Source organism: Pseudorasbora parva, chromosome 17 (assembly GCF_024679245.1).
Source record: "Pseudorasbora parva isolate DD20220531a chromosome 17, ASM2467924v1, whole genome shotgun sequence".
In the NCBI taxonomy this organism is placed as follows: domain Eukaryota; kingdom Metazoa; phylum Chordata; class Actinopteri; order Cypriniformes; family Gobionidae; genus Pseudorasbora; species Pseudorasbora parva.
Genome location: NC_090188.1, coordinates 1,298,394 through 1,325,718, shown reverse-complemented (window position 1 = coordinate 1,325,718; position 27,325 = coordinate 1,298,394). Strand labels below are relative to the sequence as shown.

Genomic DNA, 27,325 nt, shown 5'->3' with positions numbered 1-27,325 from the left:
ACTAGAAACAAGACAAAAATACTGAGGAAGAAGAGCATGTTTTTGCAGTGGACTACTTTCCATTTACTTGTTTACTACAGATTTGTTCTTGTTTTAATATGAAGTCACTTAATTGTGATAAATTATACTTCATATCCTTCAGTCATTTCTCTTCTCCAGTAAATGTATCTTGATTTATGAATGTTTAGATATTTAGAGGAAGAAGATCATTTCTGATTTGAGTCAGTTTTCTTGAGAATCTGTGCAAATGTTGCAGTGAAGGAATATTTAGTGAATTTCTGGGTTCATCACATGCGTTTTCAGCTCAGTTGTAAAAATTAGGATGTTTTTTGCACTAACAAGGAAGTACTATAAATTACTAGTACTTTAGACATTGTTCATTAAAGGGATAGTTCACCAAAAAAATTAAAATTATCCCATGATTTACTCTCTGTCAAGTCATCCGAGGTGTGTGACTTTCTTCTTTCAGACGATTAGGTTAAATTAAAAACAAGTCCTGACTCTTCCAAGCTTTATAATTGCAGTGAATGTTGGTTTATTATTGAAGTCCATAAAAATGCATCTATCCATCATGATGCACTTTTATGATGGATAGATGTACTTTTATGATGGATGGATGCACTTTTATGATGATAGATGTACTTTTATGATGGATAGATGCACTTTTATGATGATAGATGTACTTTTATGATGATAGATGCACTTTTATGACGGATAGATGCACTTTTATGACGGATAGATGCACTTTTATGATGGATAGATGCACTTTTATGATGATAGATGTACTTTTATGATGGATGGATGCACTTTTATGATGATAGATGTACATTTATGATGATAGATGCACTTTTATGACGGATAGATGCACTTTTATGACGGATGGATGCACTTTTATGATGGATAGATGCACTTTTATGATGGATAGATGCACTTTTATGATGATAGATGCACTTTTATGATGGATAGATGCACTTTTATGATGGATAGATGCACTTTTATGGACTTCAAAAATGAACCACTGCCATTATAAAGTTAATATAACTCAGATTTTATTTAGAAGAAGCATGTCATTCACACCTAGGATGACTTAAGGGTAAGTGAATCATGGGTTCATTTTCATTTTTGGTTGAACTATCCTTTTAAACAAAGTTTGTGGCAATGCCATTCTTCCAATTAATTCTTACCATGTATATAATGGTATATGGTAATAACGTTTACCACTGAAGTACTATTGTAGTGCTATTGCATTGCCACAGTAAGGACAGTTTAGGCCAGTATTTGAAGCCTGTATATATAATGCATTATAAATGCATTCATTATCTCTTGTAAATGCACCTTATAATGAATTATATGATCTCAGTAATAATTATAACCACAGTACTTTATAAAAGCTTGTGTTGAACACGGCAAAAAAAATAAAAAAAAATAAAAATTCCAGTATAAATATCTAAACATTCTTAAATCAAGATGCAATAATTTGCAATAGTAATTAATCAAAAAAAAAAAAAAAGATATTAAGTTTTGTCTTCTGGAAAATTGATCAAAATTAAGTGAATTTACACTTAAAAATAGGAAACTATCAGCATTTTTAAAAAAGTTTTGCAGTGTTGTGAACTACTTTTTAAGAAGGTGGTTTGTAGTTATATAGCTTCTTCCCCAAGAGTGTTTTTCTGTAGCTTTCTATTGTGCTGCGAACTTTAAAGGGTTAGTTCACTCAAAAATGAAAAATTCGGAGAATAGTTTTTGTGCTCAAAAAAACGAAATAACGACGTATATAGTTATGAGCCGATTTAAAACAAAGATTTGAACTGTTATGAATCAGTGAATCGATTCATGATTCGAATCGCCTGAGTCACGTAAAGTCGCAAAGCTTTGTTTTTAAATCGGCCCATCACGTTATTTAGTGTTTTTCCCGCACTAACTCTATTCTGGCCTCTTCATCAATGATTGTAGAGCAGCTGTAGTGAGATGGGCTTTGTAACGACGTCTTTAGTGCCTTTATGGGTCTTGAGAGAGGAAATGACATTGGTGTCAATGAAGGCCTTTCTGAGCCATCGGATTTCAACACTAATATCTTCATCTGTGTGTGAAGATGAGCGGAGGTCTGACGGCTGGCCAACCACAGGAGGAATTAATGACAGAGTTTACATTGTTGGATGAACAGCATTAAGACTAAAAGTGTGGACGCCAACATTCAGAAGAAAATGTAAATTCATTCAGCCAGAGATAGAGCTGGCGGACGTCTGGAGTGTGTTTGCAGTCACATCGGACATACTTTATTCTCAGGAATGGGAATCTGGGCGAATGAGCTCCGTTCGTTTGGATGCTCCTCAGTTTTGGGTGGGATAGTTCCAGCCGCCGGGATTCGAGCGGCGATGGCCGACATTTCTCCGGTGTTGCTTTCATTGGTCATGCCTGCACGTTCAGTCGTCTGGTTGATGTTTCCTTCCACGATTGTAACGTCCCTGCATCTCAAAAGCTGGACCAGACACTTCCTAAACTGAGGAGAACACAAAAAAAAAAAAATCACAGATTATCCTATAGAAATCTTCACTGGAGAGAATGCTTTTCTTACTTAGTATTTTTGTATTGTTTCTAGTCCAAACATCTAAAAAAAATTACACTAAGAAATATTTACTACACTCTAAAAAATTCTGGGTTAAAAACAACCCAAGTTGGGTTGAAAATGGAGAAAAAACAGAAATTGGGTTGTTTGAATGGGTCCATTTACTGGGTTCAAACAACCCAATTTCTAGGTTTGTCTTGTTTTGGGGAAAAATAACTCCAAATGAAGAGAGTTTTTGCTTAAAATAAGATAAATAATCTGCCAATGGGGTGAGAAAACAAGACAATCTGTGCATGTTTTGCATGTAATGTTTTGCCTTAAATGAGTGTTACGTCCCACTGAAGTTAAGTGGATGCATTAATCGGGCTTCTAAACGAAGGTGAAATCCAGTGTCAGCTCTAACTGTGCAACACGCTACAATTAGTCAATCGTGATGAGGTCATCACTGCACAGTAATCATTAATTGTTTCCACATTAGCCTGCGGCTCACATCGCCCTTCTCATTCTTCATTAGTCCCAGTCATTAAACTACTGAGTCCGATAGACACTAATTAGTGTGTGCTCTAAAGTCATTTTAAAAACTGTGTGTGTCTCTTCAGTTCTATATAAAAAAGCCTGTTTCTACCACAGAATAACAAAAAAAGACTTTATATCTCTCAACTCTGACTTTACATCTCTCAATTCCGACTTTATATCTCGCAATTCCGACTTTACATCTCGCAATTCAAACTTTGCATCTCGCAATTCCGACTTTACATCTTGCAATTCCGACTTTACATCTCGCAATTCCGACTTTACATCTTGCAATTCCGACTTTACATCTCGCAATTCCGACTTTACATCTTGCAATTCCGACTTTACATCTTGCAATTCCGACTTTACATCTCGCAATTCCGACTTTACATCTTGCAATTCCGACTTTACATCTTGCAATTCCGACTTTACATCTTGCAATTCCGACTTTACATCTCGCAATTCCGACTTTACATCTTGCAATTCCGACTTTACATCTTGCAATTCCGACTTTACATCTCGCAATTCCGGCTTTACATCTCGCAATTCAAACTTTGCATCTCGCAATTCCGACTTTACATCTCGCAATTCCGACTTTACATCTCGCAATTCAAACTTTGCATCTCGCAATTCCGACTTTACATCTTGCAATTCCGACTTTACATCTTGCACAATTATACCCCCTAATTCAGAGAAAAAAATTCAGAATTGGAGAATGTAACCACAATTGTGAGAAAACAAGTCAATCATCTTTTAAATTTGTGTTATTCTGTAAATCATCGCTCTAAGAAAGAAGCTTTAGAGTTTTCAACCACATATCTTGGCTGTAAGTTCAAAATCTTAATTTTATCATGCAATCCCCCATGCAATACTCTGCAACAAAAAAAAAAAAAATCTTCCTCAATATTTCTGCCTTGTTTTCCCGCACAATGATACAATATACTTTTACTGAAGAAAGCAAAATGACTGAAAAAGGTATCATGTTTTTGCTTTAAACAATAAGAAGTATAGGGTTAGTTAGAATTACGTATTTTTATGGCAGATATTGTTCCTTGTTTTAAGCATAAACTGTCATTTAAAAAAAAAAAAAACAAGACTTTACTTTACTTCTTTCTCAATTAAATGCATCTTGAGTTAAGAATGTTTAGATATTTGTACTAGAAAACAAGACAAAAAAAATGTTCAGTGAAGACTAGACTTCGGTATGTCATTACTTTTGGGTATTGCTAATATTGCATTCTCAAAAATATCTATTGCCTGTTTTTTTATATACCTACTGATGATAAACAATGTTATTTATCTAATAGCCTAGATGACCGGCACTTTGACAAAAATCACAAGCATGCATGTTGTGTTGTCATGCACTTATTTCTGCAGGTTTCTGAATTGGAGCACTACACGGCAAAATAATGTTCTTCTTACTCAGTATTTTTGTCTTGTTTCCAGTCCAAATATCTAAATATTCTTAAATCAAAATGCATCTACTAGATCAGTAAAACGACATAAGATATTTTTTGCTTGTTTTCTGGGGGAAAAATATCAAAATGATGTGAGTTTTTGCTTAAAACAGGCAAAATGATCTAAAAATAACTTAAAATTAAGAGTTTTTGCTTAAAATAAGATAAATGATCTGCCAATGGGGTGAGAAAAATAATCTTATTTCTGTTCAGAAACAAGAAACAAGATTTCAATCAGAAATAAGATTATTTTTCTCACCCCATTGGCAGATCATTTTGCCTGTTTTAAGCAAAAACTCATTTGATTTTAATTTTATTTTCAACAAAATAAGAAAAAATATCTTATGTCGTTTTACTGATCTAGCAAATGCATCTTGATTTAAGAATTGTTAGATATTTAGACGAGAAACAAGACAGAATTACTGAGTAAGAAGAGCATTTTTTGCTGTCCACTGATGATAATGTTATTTAGATTACCGTCACTTTGGCAAAAATCCCAAGCATGCATGTTGTGTTTTCGTGCACTTATTTTGGCAGGTTTGTGAATTGGAGCAGTATTCACAGCGAGTGTGTATGGCATCAGGTGTCAGGGTTTGAATGGAGGAAACCTGCGGTTAAACTGAAGCTCCAGCTCAGCAGATGATGGGCAGATTGTCAAACATTGTTTACGTCCTATAACCTCCACAGCTGCTCAATAATTCAGCATCTTCTCCTTTGGAGTGCACCGGTTTGATCCACACTGCAGGTATTTATTTTTTTTTTTTTATTTCAGTAATATAAGTCAAATCTGTCAGCTACAGTGAAGCGATATCGTCCCACCATGACAGCTTTAGGATTTTTCTAAATCCATAAACTATGTCCTGTGCACTTCACAAATAGAGTATGGGAAAGCAACCTCAATCCTAAACTGAAACGTCTGGCTTGCATAAAGACTTTAATGCTTATTTCTGTCAGGCGATTCCTTTAAGGTCTATTAACCTATTTACTTGTAACTAGGACGCAGGAAACTTTCTTGCTGTGACTTGAGATCTTCATGGAGTATTATGTTTAAGATGCAAATTTAAGTTCAAGCATCATCACAAAATTACAGTTTAGCAAAGCAAACGTCATTTAACTGGTGCTCGGTCAAAGTTAAATCACATCACATCCCATTTATATATATATATATCGTAATTGCATCCAAAATAAAAGTGTGTGTTTACATAATATATGTGTGTGTGTGTGCTGTGTATTATATTTATATGTTTATTTTTATGTGTATATATATATATACATGCATATTCACTCCTTTAAAGGATTTTTAGGAACACCTGTTCAATTTCTCATTAATGCAATTATCTAATCAGCCAATCACATGGCAGTTCTTCAGTGCATTTAGGGGTGTGGTCCTGGTCAAGACAATCTCCTGAACTCCAGACTGAATGTCAGAATGGGAAAGAAAGGAGATTTAAGCCGTTTTGAGCGTGGCATGGTTGTTGGTGCCAGACGGGCCGGTCTGAGTATTTCACAATCTGCTCAGTTACTGGGATTTACACACACAACCATTTCTAGGGTTTACAAAGAATGGTGTGAAAAGGGAAGAGCATCCAGTATGCAGCAGTCCTGTGGGAGAAAATGCCTTGTTGATGCTCGAGGTCAGAGGAGAATGGGCCGACTGATTCAAGCTGATAGAAGAGCAACTTTGACTGAAATAACCACTCGTTACAACCGAGGTATGCAGCAAAGCATTTGTGAAGCCACAACACACACAACCTTGAGGCGGATGGGCTACAACAGCAGAAGACCCCACCGGGTACCACTCATCTCCACTACAAATAGGACAAAGAGGCGACAATTTGCACAAGCTCACCAAAATTGGCCAGTTGAAGACTGGAGAAATGTTGCCTGGTCTGATGAGTCTCGATTTCTGTTGAGACGTTCAGATGGTGGAGTCAGAATTTGGCGTAAACAGAATGAGAACATGGATCCATCATGCCTTGTTCCCACTGTGCAGGTGGTGGTGGTGTAATGGTGTGGGGGATGTTTTCTTGGCACACTTTAGACCCCTTAGTGCCAATTGGGCATCGTTTAAATGCCACGGCCTACCTGAGCATTGTTTCTGACCATGTCCATCCCTTTATGACCACCATGTGCCCATCCTCTGATGGCTACTTCCAGCAGGATAATGCACCATGTCACAAAGCTCCAATCATTTCAAATTGGTTTCTTGAACATGACAATGAGTTGACTGAACTAAAATGGCCGCCACAGTCCCCAGATCTCAACCCAATAGAGCATCTTTGGGATGTGGTGGAACGGGAGCTTCGTGCCCTGGATGTGCATCCCACAAATCTCCATCAACTGCAAGATGCTCTCCTATCAATATGGGCCGACATTTCTAAAGAATGCTTTCAGCAGCTTGTTGATCAATGCCACGGACAATTAAGGCAGATCTGAAGGAGAAAGGGTCAAACACAGTATTAGTGTGTGCTCCTAATAATCCTTTAGGTGAGTGGATATATTTTAGAAAAATATGTTCTATTTGTATTAAAAAAATAAATATTTAAAAGATACATTTTGTATACAATATATACAAGCAAATATTTCTTAAATGCTCAAATACATGCTCGTTTGTGTATAATAATACACAAACATAATAATTATACACAGTACACCGCATTATGTAAACACAAACTTCCCAAGCACACTAAATTATATATATATATATATATATATATATATATATATATATATATATATGGAAATAAATTCAAACTTAAACTGAAATAAAAATAAAAGAAACCTAAATCAATATTTAAAAGAAAAATAATAATAATAATGAAATGACAAAAGAACATAGCAAAATTACTAAAAATTAAACTAAAATTAATATGAAAACTCCAAATATTAAATAAAAACCAATTCAAAATATTAATAGAACTATAATAAAACTAAAATAAATATTAAAATAACATTAATTTATGAATACATTTCACATTAATAAACAAAATGCAACTATTATGAAACAAATTGAATTTAGGTTCAGCTATAAAGCAACTCTGACACTGTTATTGATCTGAATAATGACTGTTGATTCAGTTCAGATCAATAACAGTCGATGATGCAAAGTTTTATAATCATTATTCAGCTCAATTTGTTTCTTGTTTTATTTTTATCTGATGTTGTCAGTGCAGATAAATCAATAATATTAATAAAAAACATTGATAGGAAATGTTTGCGGTTATTGATAAAAAATGCACAAAAAGGTTTGTCTAATGTTGATGAAATATCACCGAAATCAACATTACAGTAATTAAAATGAAGATGTTTTACACCGTCTGTCTTTCAAGGGATGGTTGGTTTAGTTCATAAGCTTCTCTTATGATCAAATGATTTTTCAGACGTTTGAACTGCTTTATTAAATAATGCATTTATTTATAGTGCTTTTAATAATAAAGACCATAAAAGAGAGATGAAGGTATTCAAGTCAATTCAGCTTAAAAAATATCCTGCGCTCGCTTCACGCTGCATTTCTCTTGTCATTTATTGATGATGCGTTTATTATTTATGATGAAGCTGACAACTAACTACACCAATCACAGGGTGAGTGTGTGTAACGCTGTCGCTCTGGCCTCTTCTGATGTTATAATAATATATGATGGAGAAGATGAAGATGGATCAACCGCACATGATTATATCCATATGTGGATAAACCTCAGGGCTGATAAATAAGAAACAAACATCACCTTCAAGCTCAGGTTTATGTATCACAAGTTTCATTTTTCCCTTAAAGGTGTAATATGAAACTTTTCCATCTGCTACACTGCAAAAAATGCTCTTCTTATTTAGTATTTTTGTCTTGTTTCTAGTCTAAATATCTTACAATTGTTAAATCAAGATGCATTTACTAGATCAGTAAAATGACATGAGATATTTTTTCTTGTTTTGTTGAAAATCCAATCTTTTTCTTAAAGGGATCCCATGGTGTTGAGACTTGTATGGCTTAATATAACATAAATGATGTCTCTTACTGAATTATGTGGTAGAAAACCCATGAAAGATCTACGTTATTTAAAAAATCGATTTTATATTTGGACCATGGGCGGCGCCATTTTGTTTGCGTTCTAGGTTGATGACGTAGAGTGGTTGAACTCCTCAATCAGCTGGCGTTACCTGTAGCTATTTTTACCACAACGCAACTCGAAAATTGTTTCAGAGTTAAACAAAACAAATGAATTGCTTTGTAATTGTACTTAAAACACACTCAAACATACATGTGCACACAAACTCACCTACACAAGTCACAAACAGATCGGCGGGCGCGCACACACACACCTGACAGACTGCTCTGTCTCAATCGCATGCATCATCACCAAAACATCCTGCCTCTCTTCCTCACGTTACTTTATCCCATCGTCCTACCTAGATATTTCCCTCTGCTGGTCACATTAGGCATTACAGTTAATCTACTATCAACAGTCTATCTAGGGAACAGGATGTGTTGAACAGGATATCAACACAGGGAATAGATTGAGGGTTATGTATGCGCGCACGCAGTGCGTGCGTGTGTGTGTGTTCGCGCCGATCTGTTGGGGTGTGTGTGTGTTCGCGCCGATCTGTTGGGGTGTGTGTGTGTGTGTGTGTGTGTGTGTGTGTGTTCGCGCCGATCTGTTGGGGTGTGTGTGAGTCTGTGTGAGAGAGAGAGTTTGTGTCCACATGTTTGGGTGCGTGAAGTCGGACAGCTGTTGTGTGTAAATCGGCTTTACACTCGTTATTGCGGTGGAACGTGAGACTGAATGACTGCACTCGAACATGTCCACTATGGTGTCGGACAACACTACAAATGTCCGTCCCTTCAAATAATGCCCTATTTAAGGGTATAGGGTCGATTTCAGATTCAGCCCCTGTCGTGGAGACTGAGCAGCCCAACATCTCGCTTGAGACAGAGCCTGTCGTGTGCGCGCCCGCTGATCTGTTTGTGACTTGTGTAGGTGAGTTTGTGTGCACATGTATGTTTGAGTGTGTTTTAAGTATAATTACAAAGGAATTCATTTGTTTTGTTTAACTCTGAAACAATTTTCGAGTTGCGTTGTGGTAAAAATAGCTACGGGTAATGCCAGCTGATTGAGGAGTTCAACCACTCTACGTCATCAACCTAGAACGCAAACAAAATGGCGCCGCCCATGGTCCAAATATAAAATCGATTTTTAAAATAACGTAGATCTTTCATGGGTTTTCTACTACATAATTCAGTAAGAGACATCATTTATGTTATATTAAGCCATACAAGTCTCAACACCAGGGGATCCCTTTAAAACAGGCAAAATAATCTGCCAATGGGGTGAGAAAAATAATCTTATTTCTGTTTGAATTAAGATTATTTTTTCACCCCATTGGCAGATTATTTATCTTATTTTAAGCAAAAACTCTCTTCATTTTGAGTTATTTTTCCCAAAACAAGACAATTACTTTTGCTTGTCTAGTAAATACTTCTTGTTTTAAGAGTTTTTAGATGTTTGGACTAGAAACAAGACAAAAATACTGAGTAAGAAGAGCATTTTCTGCAGTGTGTAATGCATTGTAGGTATGACTGTCACCTGTTTGTTCATGAACACATAGATGACAGGGTTGTAGACGGCCGCTGTTTTGGAGAAGAAAGCAGGAACGGCTGCCAAACGTGGATCCAGGTGAATTCTGGGATGGGCCGTGACCACGATTGAGAACGCAGCGTATGGAGTCCAGGCCACCATAAAGGCCACGATCATCACAACCACCATTCGTGTCACCTGACGCTCAGGTTTCCTGGCATTTCCTAGCCGGCCGTGGGTGTTGGACACCTGCAAAACACACACACACACACGCAATGTGTGTTGACAAAATAATCCCAATCATGACTATATTTGATGATGGTAGCAGATATCACCTAAAACACTCAATTATTAAAGCAGGTCGAGTCAGCTTTATTTCTGCATCGCTTCATATAATACTGATTGTTTCAAAGGAGCTTGACAACGATAAACAGTGAAAATAACAGAATCTATGACGCAAACATTAAATATGAGACGATTTCTGTTCAGCAGCTCAAAAGACGAAACACTGCACAGTTTTTTTTTGTTGTTGTTTTTTTTGCTTGCTTAGTTTTTGTCTTGTTTTCATTCCAAATATCTAAAAATGCTAAAATCAAGATGCATTTACTATACGAGTAAAATTAATGATATCATATACACTATATTGCCAAAAGTATTGTGCCGCTCCTCCAGATCTCTGAGTTCAGGTGTTCAGTCTCTTCATGGCCACAGGTGTATAACTCCAGCTCTCGGCCTGCAGACGCTTCTACACACATTAGTGAAAGAATGGGTCGCTCTCAGGAGCTCAGTGAACTCAAGCGTGGGGCCGTGATAGGTTGACACCTGTGCAATAAGTCCATTCCTGACATTTCCTCACTACTAAATATTCCACGCTCAACTGTTAGTGGGATTATAACAAAGAGGAAGCCATTGGGACCAACAGCAACTCAGCCACGAAGTGTTAAATCCCAGAGCGGGGTCAGCGCATGCTGAGGGTCACAGTGCGCAGAAGTCACCAAGTTTCTGCAGAGTCAACAGCTCCAGACCTCCAGACTTCTGTGGCCTTCAGATGAGCTCAAGAACAGCAGAGAGAGCTTCATGGAATGGGTTTCCATGGCCGAGCAGCTCATCCAAGCCTTACATCACCAAGAGCAATGCAAAGCGTGGGATGCAGTGGAGTAAAGCAGCCGCCACTGGACTCTAGAGCAGTGAGACGTGTTCTCTGAGCGACCAATCACGCTTCAGTCTGACAATCCCATGGACGAGTCTGGGTTTGGCCATTGCCAGGAGAATGGGACTCGCCTGACTGCATTGTACCACGTGTAAAGTTTGGTGGAGGGGGGATTATGTGAATGGGGTGAGGAAAAATGATCTTATTTCTGTTCGGGAACAAGAAACAAGATTTCAATCAGAAATAAGAATCTTTTTCTCACCCCATTGGCAGATCATTTTGCCTGTTTTGAGCAAAAACTCTCTTCATTTAGATTTTATTTTCAACAAAACAAGAAAAAATAAGGGAACATTAAGGAAAGGGAACATTACATCGCATCATTCTTCAAACATTATGGAATGTTACATTTGAATGTTCTCTGAACGTTCCGAAACAAGTAACATTTAAAAAATGCTAAGTCTAAAACATTTCAGAAACGCTCCATGACTGATGTATAAATAAAGATTTTGTTAATGTTTTGAGAACATTATTAAAGACCAGACAACGCTGAACAAACAGTCTATTAATTCATGTTAATGGAGGAACATTAGTTGGTAACTTTCAGACTTTCACACACTTCAGATCAGCTTTATGGTTCATCAGAGATCAGGGATGAAAGCACGTTTGGGATCATTAGGATTCAGAGACTCGCACATCTGCAGATGTGGTGGAGCGACTGACCTTTCTCAGCTTCCTGATCAGTTTGCAATAACAGACGACAATCACTCCCAGCGGAAGAATAAAGCAGGTGATGAAGAACGTGATGATAAAGGTGTGGTCGTGGAAGTTTCCCGAATACCTGCGGAGGGACAAAAATCAGTGAATAAAGCAAAGACCTGACGGAGAGAAAACTTTCTTATCTATCCTTCATTTAAAGACAGTTTAATGTCATTTACATTGAAATGACTTAAGTTGATTGTACTTCATTCAACCTTTTTTTTTTACAGCTTAGACAACATTTACTTACATTCTTATGACTTTTAGCAGTGTTTTATGTAACTTTAAAGGGTTTCCTGTAAAATGACACCAACATTTTGAACCTAGACCACTGTGTGTGTGTGTGTATGGGAGGCTTTTCAATTTGGGTCGGCCAAATCCAGGCGGAAATGACATCAGAGTAATTTAGTGTAAAGTACTTTGTGTAAAACAAATGCCAAAGTGATGCATATCTCCAGAAAGAAGAGACTCTAAGCTTTCAAAAAGAGCCACAAATGGAGGTCAGAGCTCATCCACAGACATTTAACATTGAAATAATATACATGAGGATGCCAGAGTATAAGGAAGAAATATGGTAATATGAGCCAGTGCCAGAAGGACATTACACAATATAACTGGAGGTTATTTACCCGCCACTCTGGAAGGATTTAGTGCCTAAAGAGGAATATGTTTCCAGCGTCTCAAACGATGCCCAGATGTGCCAGTTTACTAACTGTCATGATTGTGCAAGTCTTGATTCGGTACAGAAGAGCGGTCACTGCGACGGTTCTTTCAAAAGGTACTTACAGTGACAGCTTTTGTACCTTTTTCTGAGAACGTATAATATATTTGCACTTACTTGGCATGCCAACATTCTGTGAAAAGTGACATTTGTATATTTTTCTCTTTTCATCGCCTGTTTTTTAGTCTCTAGCTTGTCAGACTCACTAAAGCACATGATGACAGAAATGACAAAGGTGTGAGCAAGAGTATTTCACACGGACAAAGATGAATAGGCATCTACGGATAAAAGGACTAATTAAGAGACAATAAATCTGAGATGGTTAATTATCCTGCTGGTTTAGGCTTAAATGAGGAGGAAAAGCTCTCTCGGGTGACGTTTGACAAGCTCTTTTCACATTAAACGATTTTAGAAATGTGTTTATGAAAAACCTCAGAGATTTAAACTGCATTTGTAGGTGTTTTAAGCGCATCAATCCCCTTCACCCATTTAAAGAGTCCCGGCGTGTGATGAATGATGTTTGACTCCTGCCATCACATGCTATTAAATTATCGTAAATATGAGATTCCGAGTCGGAAATTCCTAGTTGGAGTTCCTTAGTCAGAAATTCCTAGTTTGGACTTTCCTAGTCGGAAATTCCTAGTTGAAGTGAAACTGCATTTTTGGGTATTTTATGTGCACTAATCTCCTTAACAAGTTGATTTAAAGAGTCTCGGCGTATGATGAATGATGTTTGACTCCTGCCATCACATGCTATCAGAATTATCCTAAATATGAGTTCCCTAGTCGGAAATTCCTAGTTGGCTTTCCAAGTTGGAAATTCCTAGTTGGAGTTTCCTAGTCGGAAATTCCCAGTGTAAGTTTCTTAGTCGGAAATTCCTAGTGTGAGTCTCCTAGTCATAATATTACTGTTTGGCGTTTCCTAGTGTGAGTTTCCTAGTGGGAAATTCCTAGTTGGAGTTTCCTAGTCGGAAATTCCTAGTGTGAGTTTCCTAGTCGGAAATTCCTAGTTGGAGTTTCCTAGTCGGAAATTTCTAGTTGGAGTTTCCTAGTATGAGTTTCCTAGTCGGAAATTCCTAGTCGGAGTATCCTAGTTGGAGTTTCCTAGTCGGAAATTCCTAGTGTGAGTTTCCTAGTCGGAAATTCCTAGTTGGAGTTTCCTAGTCAGAAATTTCTAGTTGGAGTTTCCTAGTATGAGTTTGCTAGTCGGAAATTCCTAGTCGGAGTATCCTAGTGTGAGTTTCCTAGTCAGAAATTCCTAGTGTGAGTTTCTTAGTCGGAAATTCCTAGTGTGAGTTTCTTAGTCGGAAATTCCTAGTGTGAGTTTCTTAGTCGGAAATTCCTAGTGTGAGTTTCTTAGTCGGAAATTCCTAGTGTGAGTTTCTTAGTCGGAAATTCCTAGTGTGAGTTTCTTAGTCGGAAATTCCTAGTGTGAGTTTCCCAGTCAGAAATTCCCGTTTTGGAGTTTCCAAGTCAGAAATTCCTAGTGTGAGTTTCCTAGTCAGAAATTCCCGTTTTGGAGTTTCCTAGTCGGAAATTCCCGTTTTGGAGTTTCCGAGTCGGAAATTCCTAGCGTGAGTTTCCTAGTCGAAATTGCATTTTTAGGTGTTTTAAGCGCATGAATCCCCTCCACCGGTTGATTTAAAGAGTCCCGGCGTGTGATGAATGATGTTGGACTCCTCACCAGTTGGGTTCACAGGTGGTGCCGATCTTGCTGACGGTGTAGCTGCTCCAGCCCAGGACAGGAGGGATGGTCCAGATGAAGGAGAAGCTCCAAACAAACAGCAGCCCCAGAGCCGCGTGTTTGCCCCGCAGACGGATGTTCCCCAGGGGCCGACAGATCACGAAGAAGCGCTCGAAGGCCAGGACGGCCAGAGACCACAGGGCCACGATACCTGGAGACCCAATCAGACGGATCAACACCATCTCTCCATACACTGCAAAAAATGCTCTTCTTACTCAGTCATTTTGTCTTGTTTCTAATCAAAATATCTAACAATTCTTAAATCAAGATGCATTTACTAGATCAGTAAAACGACAAGATTTTTCTTGTTTTGTTGAAAATCAAATCTAAATGAAGAGAGTTTTTGCTTAAAACAGGCAAAATGATCTGCCAAAGGGGTGAGAGAAATAATCTTGTTTCTGATTGAAATAATATTATTTTTCTCACCTCTCACTTCATTTTGAAATTTTTCCCCAGAAAACAAGCAATAATATCTTATATCATTTTACTGATCTAGTAAATGAATCTTGATTTACAAATATTTAGATATTTGGACTGGAAACAAGAAAAAAATACTAAATAAGAAGAGCATTTTTTGCAGTGCATAACAGCAGACACTTCAGAAAAACTGATATATATATACACACACACATATACATATATATATTAGGGATGCAACAATCCACATTTTAATACACACTTTGGTTTTTACCCACGGTTTTCAGTTCGGTTCGTTTTTTTGCTCTTCTATTCTTAGGCGACAGGAACAGAAAGAGGTTAAGGAGATTGTTTTTTTTATACTCTTATATAAAAAACTGCAATACTCTTTCTTTATTTTACTTAAAAGACTTAAAAAACCCTTACGTAAACTTACTGTAAACTTACTGTATAATATAAAATAAATATATATATAAAAATTTACAGTGGCAGCTCAGAGATGTACAGTAGCATTTAAGTATGAAATCGAATGAATAAATGTAGGCTAAAATTAAAACTACATAGTCTTCAATATACAACTTTCATTAAAAGCTACTGTATTAAAGTTTTTTGTTTTTTAATTCAAGAGCAGTGAGTGATTTTCTCTTTGTCTTTTGTTGTTTTATTAACACAATTTTCGAGGTGAACTGTCCCTTTAAGGACAAATGTTCACTATAGGCTGCGCTACTGTCACTTTAAGACCTGCTCATCTCACACACACACACACACACACACACACACACACACACACACACACACACACACACACACACACACACACACACACACACACACACACACACACACACGACTTTACTTTCACTTTAGACATAACAAACTGTGTTTATATATGTTAACCTTGTGTGTGTTTGACAGTATTAGCTCCAGGGACGTGCACAGGGGGGTTGCTCAGGTTGCCCGGGCAACTGCCCATATGCCCTTCTCGACTCACGTTGCCCTTCCGAGGTGGAAAAAAATAAATAAAAAAATCGTACAATGGATGCAGAATTTCACGTAGGCCTAGATACAAAAAAAAAAAAATCGCAAAGCCTCGTTCACTTTAGAGGATGGATACCCGACCCGAGCCCGACGGGTTCCGACGGTACCCGACGGGTCGGGCCGGGTTCGGACAGATATTTAGAAATGACGTTCGGGTTCGGGTCGGGCTCGGTCACGTCAGCGCGAAAAGGCATTGAACCTTTTAAATTTAAAACTGCTTATTATGCAAGTAGCCAATGGGCCTGTTTAACTTGGTGCAATGGTTTGTTTTTGTGATTAAAATACATGCATTATATAACCCTAACATCCGTCTTCCTGCATGCAGAAATTTGTTTATGTCGCCGTGACAACAACTCGCAACACGTGCGTGCATATTGCCCGCGGCATCCGTATCACTCCAGGTCGGGCTCGGACATAAATATTTGAATGCCTGTCGGGCTCGGGTCGGGTTCGGTTACTGCTCTGTCGGACGCGGGTCGGGCTCGGACAGAAAAATGCAGCCCGATCCGCACTCTAGTTCACTTCCATATTCGGGTACCCGTCCGAAAGTGAAAGTCAAGCAATTGCTTGGGGCACCGAGCTGGCCTGGGGCCTCAAGACAGCGACAGGTTAAGAATAAAATGCAACGACAAACTGCTTGAGCGCCCCTTTGATAGTCAATGCAGTAAAGTGCAATGACACTGTTATCGGAATCCCCCTCAAGGGGGCCCTCTCAGTCGTCGCTGACAACAGCCACCCAACCAGGCAATCTCTGCTGCCGGCAAAATACAAAACCTCCTCGGCGATCAAGAAGCGGAATTATGCTTTAGGAAGCCAGAAAAGAAAAAAGAGAAAAAACAAGATAGTGGTAAGTGATACATTACACTATATAAAATAGCTTTATTTGTACAAAAATGGTGTAATTTTGCAGCAGGTAGGCTAGCAAAAATATGTTTATGTTAGCGTTACCTGCCTGGCAAATGCTGCTTGTAACGAACAGTTAGTGCAACTTTTTTTTCAAACGGATGGAATACGGTTACTTACTGTAAGATGTTTTTTTAACGGGATAAGGAAGACGCAGATCTGTTCCAGAATATCTGTTTATCGTATTTAATGACATAAAATTGCTATAGCTTTGTAATAGGTTTTGATGAAAGTGGCATAGCATGCTATACTAACTATTTTTATGCTATGCATAAATAACCTGGAATAGTTAATATAGCATTAACTATTATTATAAACATTATTTAACCAGAAAGAGGCAGAGGAACATGATTTTTTTTTTTCATAGCTTATCTTAATGGGCTAGTGTCGGGATATATGGTAGTAACAGTTTATGCAAATATGATATTATTTTTATAAGTTATCAATGGATCTTAAACAGTTACTTTATTCGGTGTGGCAATTTTTACACTGTTGCATTTTGAAGTACAGTATCAGGACAACCCACATGTTTTACTGGTACTGTTTATTAACTATTTAACAGGTATTATAGTCATCTGCTACAACTTCATAATAACCATCCAGATAATGTTTATAGACAGTTTACAAACCAACTAGTAACCCTTAACAAAGTGTTAGGAATATTTGGTCTGTCTATCTATGTAATGTTTATAGATGTTTTAAAAATGGTTTCTTAAAGTTTTACAAACATTTTTTAATCATTACCGGTTTATCTGTAGAAAGTTAGACATGTCCATTTTGCTTGGGGCCCCCAAAATCCTTCTAACCGCCTTGGCTGAGCCTGCATGAGCGGCACTAGAAGGAGATTGTCGCGGTTGTCGGGTGAGACTTAACGTTGTCGGAAAGGTATAACAAATGGACGATCATAAACTGTTGATGGCAGTTAAATTAATATTGTCTTTTTTTTATTAGACTATTGATATTGACTGGTTTGAGTTCTTTATTGGTGTAGGCAAGGGAAATGGCCTCAAACGCACCAAAATGCAGGAAATCACATCTACGAAATGAAAAAAATTCTTGGGGGAGAAACCCCCAGACCCCCCTGCAAAAAAATAGCCCCACCTATAATATTTTTCCTGAGCAGAACATAAATACCACTAGGGGGCATTGAAATAATAATGATAATGGCAATAACAATAATATGTAATTGGACAGATCATGAGGGGTGGGGGTGGGGTGGGTGGTTTCGGTTGGGGGGGGGTCCCTTTTTTAGGTCAGAGCAACTGCCCCTCAAAAATCCTGAGCACGTCCCTGATTAGCTCAGTAAGACACTTAGTCCAGTACTCACGTGTGTTTGACAGGCTTCAGTGTAAAACAAATTAAATGTTAAACCGCGGCTAAACACCGCCTAACTTTAGTGCATATGATTGGATATTTGCTCATTTCATCGTGTAGACTCACTCTCAAACACAGCCGAAATAAACTGAGAGAAATATTTAAAACAGGAGAGAAATGGAAATAATTAATTAAATGCAAAACCGGAAAAAAAAAATGCAATCCACCAGCGCGTAACTGTTCATGCCGTACCGAACGCTTCAGTATTATATTTTAATTATTGTGGCATCCCTTATATATATATATATATAACATGATACATATCGATTCTGAGACTCATAAGAACTGTCTGGATTGCTGCAAACATGAAGAGATGAACTTGCAGTTTCATTTTGAACTAAATCGAATCAACATTGAGCAGAATTGATCTGAATAATGACACTTTTGTCTTCTACGGAGCTGCTTTAATAGCTGAAGATAAAGTCATTTATAATGAATGAACTTTAGACAGATATTGAACTAAACTGAATTAACATTGAACAGAATTGATCTGAATAATGACACTGAGTTGTCTTCCTAAAAGCTGCTTTATTAGCTGAAATTAAAGTCGTTTTATAGTTTATGCACCAGTTATTTTCCTACCGTAAAGCACTCTGTATTGTATAGAGCACTGTAGAAATAAAGCTTGACAGTGATGCTTTAGAGATTAAAATATTTCTGACGAAGACATGCGACTCTTATAACTCAAACTGGACAATGAGTTGATCATCTTGTAAAGATAGTCTGACACACACATATCATTTAGTGTCGGGTCATTTAATGTATCATCACAAAGTTCAACTAGACATCTCAAGATCTGAGACAAAATGAAACTAAGAAAAGTGTACATTCATAACTCTTGACAGCACATTAAATCTGCTTTATGCTAGATAATAACTTGTAATAAAATAGAGTGAGAGTGATGTTCCTTTATCATAAAAGATGTTACATAACCGGCCAATGATGATAGAGTAATGAAATCTGTGAAATCCCACGTCTCACTGCTTTACCGTTCATCTGTAATAAACACTAGCTCACTTTAATATCACACTGACACGGTTTTACTCTGGCAGTGATGTTCATAAACGGTTAATTGTTTCTCGAACATAAGACTCTTTAGTTTAATCAACAGATCTTCATGTGCTATCAGAATTATTGTAAAACAGTTTTCTAGTTGGAAATTTCTAGTTGAAGTTGAAATTCATAATCACGTTTCCGAGTTGGACGTTCCATAAACTTTAAACCGAGAACGATAACTGCTGTGAATGCTATTCTTTATTCGTTTTTCCACAGCAGCTACATCGCCCTGGCTTGATGTTAACATAGTGCATGTTTGAATAATAATTTGAAGCATATTGTATGTATTATACTCAATGCTGCCTTCACATGCTATCAGAATTATTGTAAATATGAGATTCCTAGTCGGAAATTCCTAGTCGGAAATTCCTAGTTGGATATTGGACATGAATGTAGTGTTGTAGGATATATCAGTACTAGAAAAGTAGTGCAATACCCTGCTATTAAAAATGGTACGATATGAAATGTTATTAGTACCAGTAATTTAAGCAGCACAGCACTAATTAGAGCAGTTTTTCTTAAATTGCGCCGATGTGCCAATCGTATTAGTGTTGGCTAAAAGTAACATAGCCAACATTGTCTTCACATGCTATCAGACCTATCATAAATGAGATTCCTAGTTGAAGTTCCTAGTCAGAAATTCCTAGTTGGAGTTCCTAGGCAGAAATTCCTCATTGATGTTTTCTAGTTGGAGTTCCTAGTCAGAAATTCCTAGTCGGAGTTCCTAGTCAGAAATTCCTCGTTGAAATTTCCGGAGTTCCTAGTCAGAAATTCCTAGTTGGAGTTCTTAGTCAGAAATTCCTAGTTGGAGTTCCTATTCAGAAATTCCTCGTTAAAGTTTCCTAGTTGGAGGTCCTAGTCAGAAATTCCTAGTCGGAGTTCCTAGTCAGAAATTCCTTGTTGGAGTTCCTAGTCAGAAATTCCTAGTTGAGGTTTCCTAGTTGGAGTTCCTAGTCAGAAATTCCTCGTTGACGTTTCCTAGTTGGAGTTCCTAGTCAGAAATTCCTAGTTGAAGTTCCTAGTCAGAAATTCCTTGTTGGAGTTCCTATTCAGAAATTCCTCATTGAAGTTTCCTAGTTTGAGTTCATAGTCACAAATTCCTCGTTGAAGTTTCCTAGTTGGAGTTCCTAGTCAGAAATTCCTAGTTGAACTTTCCTAGTCAGAAATTCCTAGTTTAAGATTCCAAGTTGGAGTTCCTAGTCAGAAATTCCTAGTTAGAGTTCCTAGTCAGAAATTCCTAGTTGGAGTGCCTAGTCAGAAATTCCTAGTTGAACTTTCCTAGTCGGAGTTCCTAGTCAGAAATTCCTAGTTGGAGTTCCTATTCAGAAATTCCTAGTTTAAGATTCCAAGTTGGAGTTCCTAGTCAGAAATTCCTAGTTTAAGATTCCAAGTTGGAGTTCCTAGTCAGAAATTCCTAGTTAGAGTTCCTAGTCAGAAATTCCTTGTTGGAGTTCCTATTCAGAAATTCCTCATTGAGGTTTCCTAGTTTGAGTTCATAGTCACACATTCCTCGTTGAAGTTTCCTAGTTGGAGTTCCTAGTCAGAAATTCCTAGTTGAACTTTCCTAGTCGGAGTACCTAGTCAGAAATTCCTAGTTGGAGTTCCTAGTCAGAAATTCCTAGTTTAAGATTCCAAGTTGGAGTTCCTAGTCAGAAATTCCTAGTTAGAGTTCCTAGTCAGAAATTCCTAGTTGGAGTGCCTAGTCAGAAATTCCTAGTTGAACTTTCCTAGTCGGAGTTCCTAGTCAGAAATTCCTAGTTGGAGTTCCTAGTCAGAAATTCCTAGTTTAAGATTCCAAGTTGGAGTTCCTAGTCAGAAATTCCTATTTAGAGTTCCTAGTCAGAAATTCCTAGTTGGAGTGCCTAGTCAGAAATTCCTAGTTGAACTTTCCTAGTCGGAGTTCCTAGTCAGAAATTCCTAGTCGGAGTTCCTAGTCAGAAATTCCTAGTTGGAGTTCCTAGTCAGAAATTCCTAGTTGAAGTGTCCTAGTTGGAAATGCCTAGTTGGTGAAATAACTCAAGTCGTATTTACCTCTGGAAATCATTGGGATGGGAGAACGATCGCTGCTGCGACTGCTATCCTTTATGAGTTTTTTCACGACAGCTGCATTGCATTGTTTTGCTGTTAAAGTAGCACATATTTACACATGTGAATAATCATTTAAAGAATATTGTATGTTTTATACACAGTAAGAATTGCCTGTATTTCACTGAAATTCCAGAATCACCATCAAACTGACTATCTAGATAGCGTGGGGAATTGTCAGTGAATAGGACGCTAAAATCATTTTGGCTTTAATAAGATTTTCCCAATAAATAGGCAAGAATGAACCTGGTGTCCTCCATGATTCCTGTTCTTTCCGACAACAAAGCCCTGAGGTCAGCATGATTTTGCCAAAACATGTCCCTGGATCAACATATTTTTGCTTGTTTTTCTCTCTGAAAATGTAATCCTAACCTTATCCCTAAGACCAGAGGGAAAAGATGGTGAATAACACTGATGTAGAAGCACCTAATCCTGCTCATTGCACTGGAGATACCAGAGCAGCCAAACATCTGCAGATGGACATGATCAAATTAGGACATTTATAAAAAGTCACAATTTTTTTTCAGCATGTTGTACAAACCGCAGATTGGACCTTTGATTGTTGAAGTTGATCAAGTAGCACTATCTAGGAATTTCTGACTAGGTAATTCGGGACTAGGAATTTACAACTAGGAAACTCTGACTAGGAAAGCAGTCACAGTAGTAATCATTCTCCCCTCCACCATGTTCCTAGTCGGAATTTCCAACTAGAAAATTCCATCTATGATTTTCCAACTCGGGAACTCCGACAAGGAATTTCCAACTAGGAAACTCAGACTTGGAATTTCCAACTGGGAAACTTCGACTTGAAATTTGCAACTGAGAACTCCGACTCGGAATTTTCAACTAGGAAACTCCGACTAGGAATTTCCAACTAGGAACTCTGACTAGCAATTACCTTGAAGAGAATATGTTAAATGAATGATAATGGATTGTAAGAAGACATGAATGGTAAATACTGCAGTTCTGTTCATCTGGAGTATTCTTTACATGCATTTAATATTATGCGGCCTATATACACAGTTACTTTTACTATTATATTTTAACAACCCTCAGGTTCTGAGATATTTGAAGTCAATGATGTTGTTTGTGCAAAACATCTAGTAATTTTAAAAGCAGCCTATTTTTTCCCCTTCAGCAACTTTTAATAAAGATCTAATTTTGCATCATTGATCATTATTTTCCTGTTTATTACAGTGAAGCTGCTTTGTAACAATAGCGTATAAAGAGATAAAGTTAATTAGTTTTAGCTCTGTGTGTGATCATCGATATGCACTATGGCAAGCCGTTTTGACGTGTATTCATTGTCAGGATATTAATTCTTCATATCAATTCAGTTTTCACAAGGAAAAACTATAACTCTTTATATATTTAAATGTATTTTCAGTAGTTAAATGTCATTATAAGCTGACATTCAAATTAAATTGTTGATTTCTTACCGAGTTCACATATTAGATCACACTAGTAAAAATCATAACTTTTTATGTTAAAAATTACGTTAGTAAAAATATAAATTCCTGATATAAACTCACTTTTCACCAGTTAAAATGCAATTCTGTAAATGTATTTTCAATATGTTGTTATTTATGAAATCTAAAAATGTATTTTTAATATCAATAATTTCAGATATCTAAAATGCATGTCTTACAAGTAAAAAAAATCATAAATTAGCATTGTAAATAATGACAATCAAATTATTGATATAAAAAATATGATTTTTACAAGTAGCAATTCAATTGTTGATATCTGTGGACATTTTAATGGACATAATCAATGGACATTTCTGTAATTTTTTCTATCAAAAATTATGATTTTTACTAGTAAAAATTGTATTTCTGATATGTGAAATTGGCATTTTAGCTACTAAGAAATCCTAATTCTTTATGTCAGGAATTGAATTTGAATGGCAGCCTATGTGTGACATTTAACTAGTGAAAATACAATTTCAGATAGTTTTTTAATAAGTGAAATTTTAATTGTTGATATCAAGAATTAAAATCCTCAATAAAAAAAAACAGCTTGCCATATTCAAATTCAATTGTTAAAATCAAGAATTCCAATTACACATATCAGAAATACCATTTGTGCTAGTAAAAAATCATAATATTTATATAAATAATTACTTTGTTATTTGTAAAACTATGAATTCCTTATATCGATAACTAAATTTTCAATAGTTGAAATGTTAATTCTTGATATCTCAAAATGTATTAAACATGTTAATTCAATAGGAGTAATTTCAGATATCTAAACATGTTCTTACTAGTAAAAATCACATTAATGATTTTAGAAATTACCGTTGTCACTAGTGATAATTTAATTATTGTAATTAATTATCAGAAATTAAGATTTTTACTAGTAAAAATTGAATTATTGATGTTGATTGTCATTTGCACTAGTGACCACGTAATTATTGATATCAAAATTTACAATTGTTTTTCAATAAGAATTTTATATCTGATATGCGAAATGGGAATTTCAACAAGAATTCATAATTCTTGTAACAATGGAATTTTAATCGCAGCCTGTTGACATTTGTGAATTATGATTTCTTAGTAGTCGAAATTTTAGAAATCAGATTTCTCACCAGTAAAAAAAATCATCATTTTAGATATCAATAATTACTTGATAAAAATATAAATTGCTGAAATCAGTAACTCATTTGTCACAAGTTGAAATGTTACATTCTTAAAAGGTTACATTTGTTATTTCTGATATATCAATAATGGCTTTCATGTAGCCTTCATGATATCAGAAATTAACATTATAGTGACAATCGAATTATTGATATCACAAATAATTTTTACTGGTTGATAATTTCAACTAGAAAGAAATCATAATTCTTGCAACAATTGAATTAGAATGTCAGCATGTGGTGATATATCACTAGAAAATGCCAATTGTAAATCAAAATACAATTACAGATATCATGAATTAGAGTTTTTTACTAGTTAAAAATGTTACTCATGCCATAAAGAATTATCGTTCTAACGTGAAGACTGAATTGTTGATGTCAATAAATCACATGGGAAATAATAAAAGTAAAAGCGGCTTGCCATACATGGACTTTTCATGGATGTAACTTGCAGTCATTTGAACCCTGCCAAACAATAATCAAAACTGAACTTTAAAAATAAAAATGTTATATATGGGATTTCTGAAACCCAGCATGCATGTAAAAGCATGCATGCATGATATTTGAAGCATGCAATTAATGCATGTACACTCTTCGAAGAAAAGGTTCTATATAGAATCTTAAAAGGTTCTATTGGCGCTAGGTATTTGGAACCCCTAAGTTTCTATATAGAGCCCTTTTTAAGTGCCAAAAGGGTTCTTTCTTGTCATTATAGAACCTCTTTAGAGCATAAAAGGGTCTTAGGAGTTGACTCTAAATGCTATTTTTTAACCTTTTTAGCATAAAAGGTTATTTGGACTTGAACTTCAAAGACCCTTTTATGCTCTAAAAGGGTTCTATAATGACAAGAAAGAGCCCTTTTGGCACATAAAAAGGGCTCTATATAGAACGATGCAAAGAAAAAAAAATGCATTTCTTATCTTAGCAAAAACTCTTTATTTTGAGTTATTTTTCCCCAAAACAAGACAATTACTTTTGCTTGTCTAGTAAATACTTCTTGTTTTAAGAATTTTTAGATGTTTGGACTAGAAACAAGACAAAAATACTGAGTAAGAAAAGCATTTTTTGCAGTGATCCTTTTTGGGTTCTATATAGAACCTTTTCTTCTAAGAGTGCAGAGAATAACTTTTCACTTACCAAAAAAGGTGACTGCAAAACCCTCCAAAACACAAGCCCATTTACCCAAGAAGAAGTACCCATGGAAGTTAGTTAAAAAGCTGATAGTCCCGCCGATGAGCGACATGAGGAAGTCCGCCAGAGACAGGTTGACGATGATGTAGTTGAGCGGCTGTCGGAGCTGAGTGAAGCGGAAAGTGACCAGCATTACGGTGAAGTTCTCGGACAGGGACGCCGCGGTCACGACGAACATCAGCGCCGCCAGGACGCGATAGTTCCAGGGCTCGATGAACGACAGGGGTCCGGAGAACGGGTCCTCCGCGTGGGACACACCGTTCACCGCCAGCGAGAACGACTCCATACTGTATAGCAATGCAGTCATCTGAACCCTGCCAAACAAGAATCAAAACTTTAAAAAAATAATAAATATGGGATTTCTAAAACCCAGACAAAAGTAAAGGCATGCATGCATGATGTTTGAAGCATGCAATTAATGCGAAGTCGAAAGTGTCAATAGTTTCTGATTCACATTAACGTTTCCGAAACCATCGACACTTTCAGCTTTGCATGCATTAATTGTATGCTACAAACATCATGCATGCAAAGCTGAAAGTGTCGTTGGTTTCTGATGTTTGAAGCATGCAATTAAAGCAAAGCTGAAAGTCTTCCGTGTGGGACGCACCGTTCACCGCGAGCGACTCCATCTCGCTCCTACATCTGGAGGAAGTCGCCGTGCATCGCGAATCCAGAGACGCGTAAACCGGAGCCTTAACCCCGGTGCCCAATCACGGCTGGAGAGGTTTGGTTGCCTTCCTCTTGCTAGATGATGTTTATATAGGCGCGCATCATCATCATCCTCATCATCATCCTCATCAGCCTTTCCACCCCCAAGGTTTGCAAAGCACATCATCCTAACCTGGTTAAGCGCAGACCAGTCTCGAGTAGTAAGAGCAAATCTAAATGTGCCGGAATTGTGAGGGTTTTCCCAGGCTAACCTCATCCATTCGGCTTCAGAAACGCGCAGTCGATGCGCACTCCGGGCAGTAAACGGGACAGCTAAACGATAGTCTGTTCACCGAGCTGCACTCTTAAAAAGGCTTCATTAGGGTTCTACCAAACGGTTCTTTACTCAACTACAAAGACCCTTTAATGCTAAAAAGGTTCTATAATGACTGTTGTAGTAACTTATTTTAATCATGCTGATTTTTGGAGGAGGTAATATTGATTAACTGCATAAAATGAGATAATTATATATACATTTTCTAACCCACATATTTTACATTTTTTAATAGTAAATGCATTTGAATACACTGAATAATGCAGTGAAATGTTTGTCAATAATATGAAATATTTAATCCGGAATGGACAAAACAAATCATAATGAATGAACCCCTAAAGGGTGTGTGTGTGTGTGTGTGTGTGTGTGTGTGTGTGTGTGTGTGTGTGTGTGTGTGTGTGTGTGTGTGTGTGTGTGTGTGTGTGTGTGTGTGTGTGTGTGTGTGTGTGTGTGTGTGTGTGTGTGTGTGTGTGTGTGTGTGTGTGTGTGTAGAGAGAGAGAGAGCTGGAACAAGCGCAGCTCCAACACAGCGCGACCTACCGCGGATCATAGAGACACATGAAAAAGGTGCATTATGAAATTAGTTCGTATCATTAAAATAATACATGTTTGGCGTTCTTAACCGTGCACTTGATGAAAAACGTTTTTAGAAAGAAACGTGAAATGCGTACGCCAAAGTTACGCGGGGTTAGTTACAACACACACGGTTTAAAACTTCACAGGCGCAAACTAACACACTTTAACTTTCTTAGTTTGTTCAGAGTGTTTATTTCCCCCCGCATTAATTGCACACACGTCTAGTACACTTATGTGGTTTTGTTTCATTAGTACAGATTATACTTCTGTCTTGATTTACCCCCAAAGAACGGAAGGGATGTGACAACATGCCCCATAGGGAGGGAGTGCATTATAGCGTGACCGATCTTTTAAAAAAATATCCGAGACAAACTCAAATATTTGTTGTCAAAAAAATTACAATTATTAACTGTTTTAAATAAAATAACGGCATTTTTAAGCAATAAAAATATACACATTTTTGAGTTTGACAACACAATGTAAAACACAAATATACAGCAGTTAAAAACATACAAATAATGAATCATTTCTGAGCATTGACTCGGCCATTAGTCACCCTTTTCTCGTGGTTTCCCAATATAATTCATGAAGTAT

At 37.0% G+C, this 27,325-nt stretch overlaps 1 protein-coding gene across 2 annotated transcripts; it reads right to left on the bottom strand.

Annotated features, from left to right (window-relative positions):
• Positions 1 to 1,504: 1,504 nt before the first annotated feature.
• Positions 1,505 to 25,893, bottom strand: valopa (vertebrate ancient long opsin a). 2 transcript variants are annotated; one of them, XM_067421862.1, is made up of 6 exons: positions 25,781 to 25,893; positions 25,120 to 25,487; positions 14,415 to 14,625; positions 11,974 to 12,091; positions 10,113 to 10,352; positions 1,505 to 2,500 (listed from the first exon to the last, which is right to left on the bottom strand). In XM_067421862.1, the coding sequence occupies exons 2-6, from the start codon at positions 25,478 to 25,480 to the stop codon at positions 2,261 to 2,263; spliced, it is 1,170 nt and encodes a 389-aa protein (XP_067277963.1). In that variant the 5' UTR covers positions 25,481 to 25,487; positions 25,781 to 25,893; the 3' UTR covers positions 1,505 to 2,260. The 2 variants fall into 2 exon arrangements, with proteins under 2 accessions (XP_067277963.1, XP_067277964.1); XM_067421863.1 differs by having other exon boundaries at positions 2,284 to 2,495.
• Positions 25,894 to 27,325: the final 1,432 nt, after the last annotated feature.

Bases quoted from the DNA above. Each gene is read 5' to 3' on its own strand.
- valopa (XM_067421862.1), bottom strand. From the start codon at position 25,480: ATGACTGCATTGCTATACAGTATGGAGTCGTTCTCGCTGGCGGTGAAC. The intron at 10,353-11,973 runs GTCAGTCGCTCC...TGTGTTTTGCAG, and splicing joins TGATCAGGAAGCTGAGAAAG to GTGTCCAACACCCACGGCCG. The intron at 2,501-10,112 runs GTGACAGTCATA...TGTTCTCCTCAG, and splicing joins ATGTGTTCATGAACAAACAG to TTTAGGAAGTGTCTGGTCCA.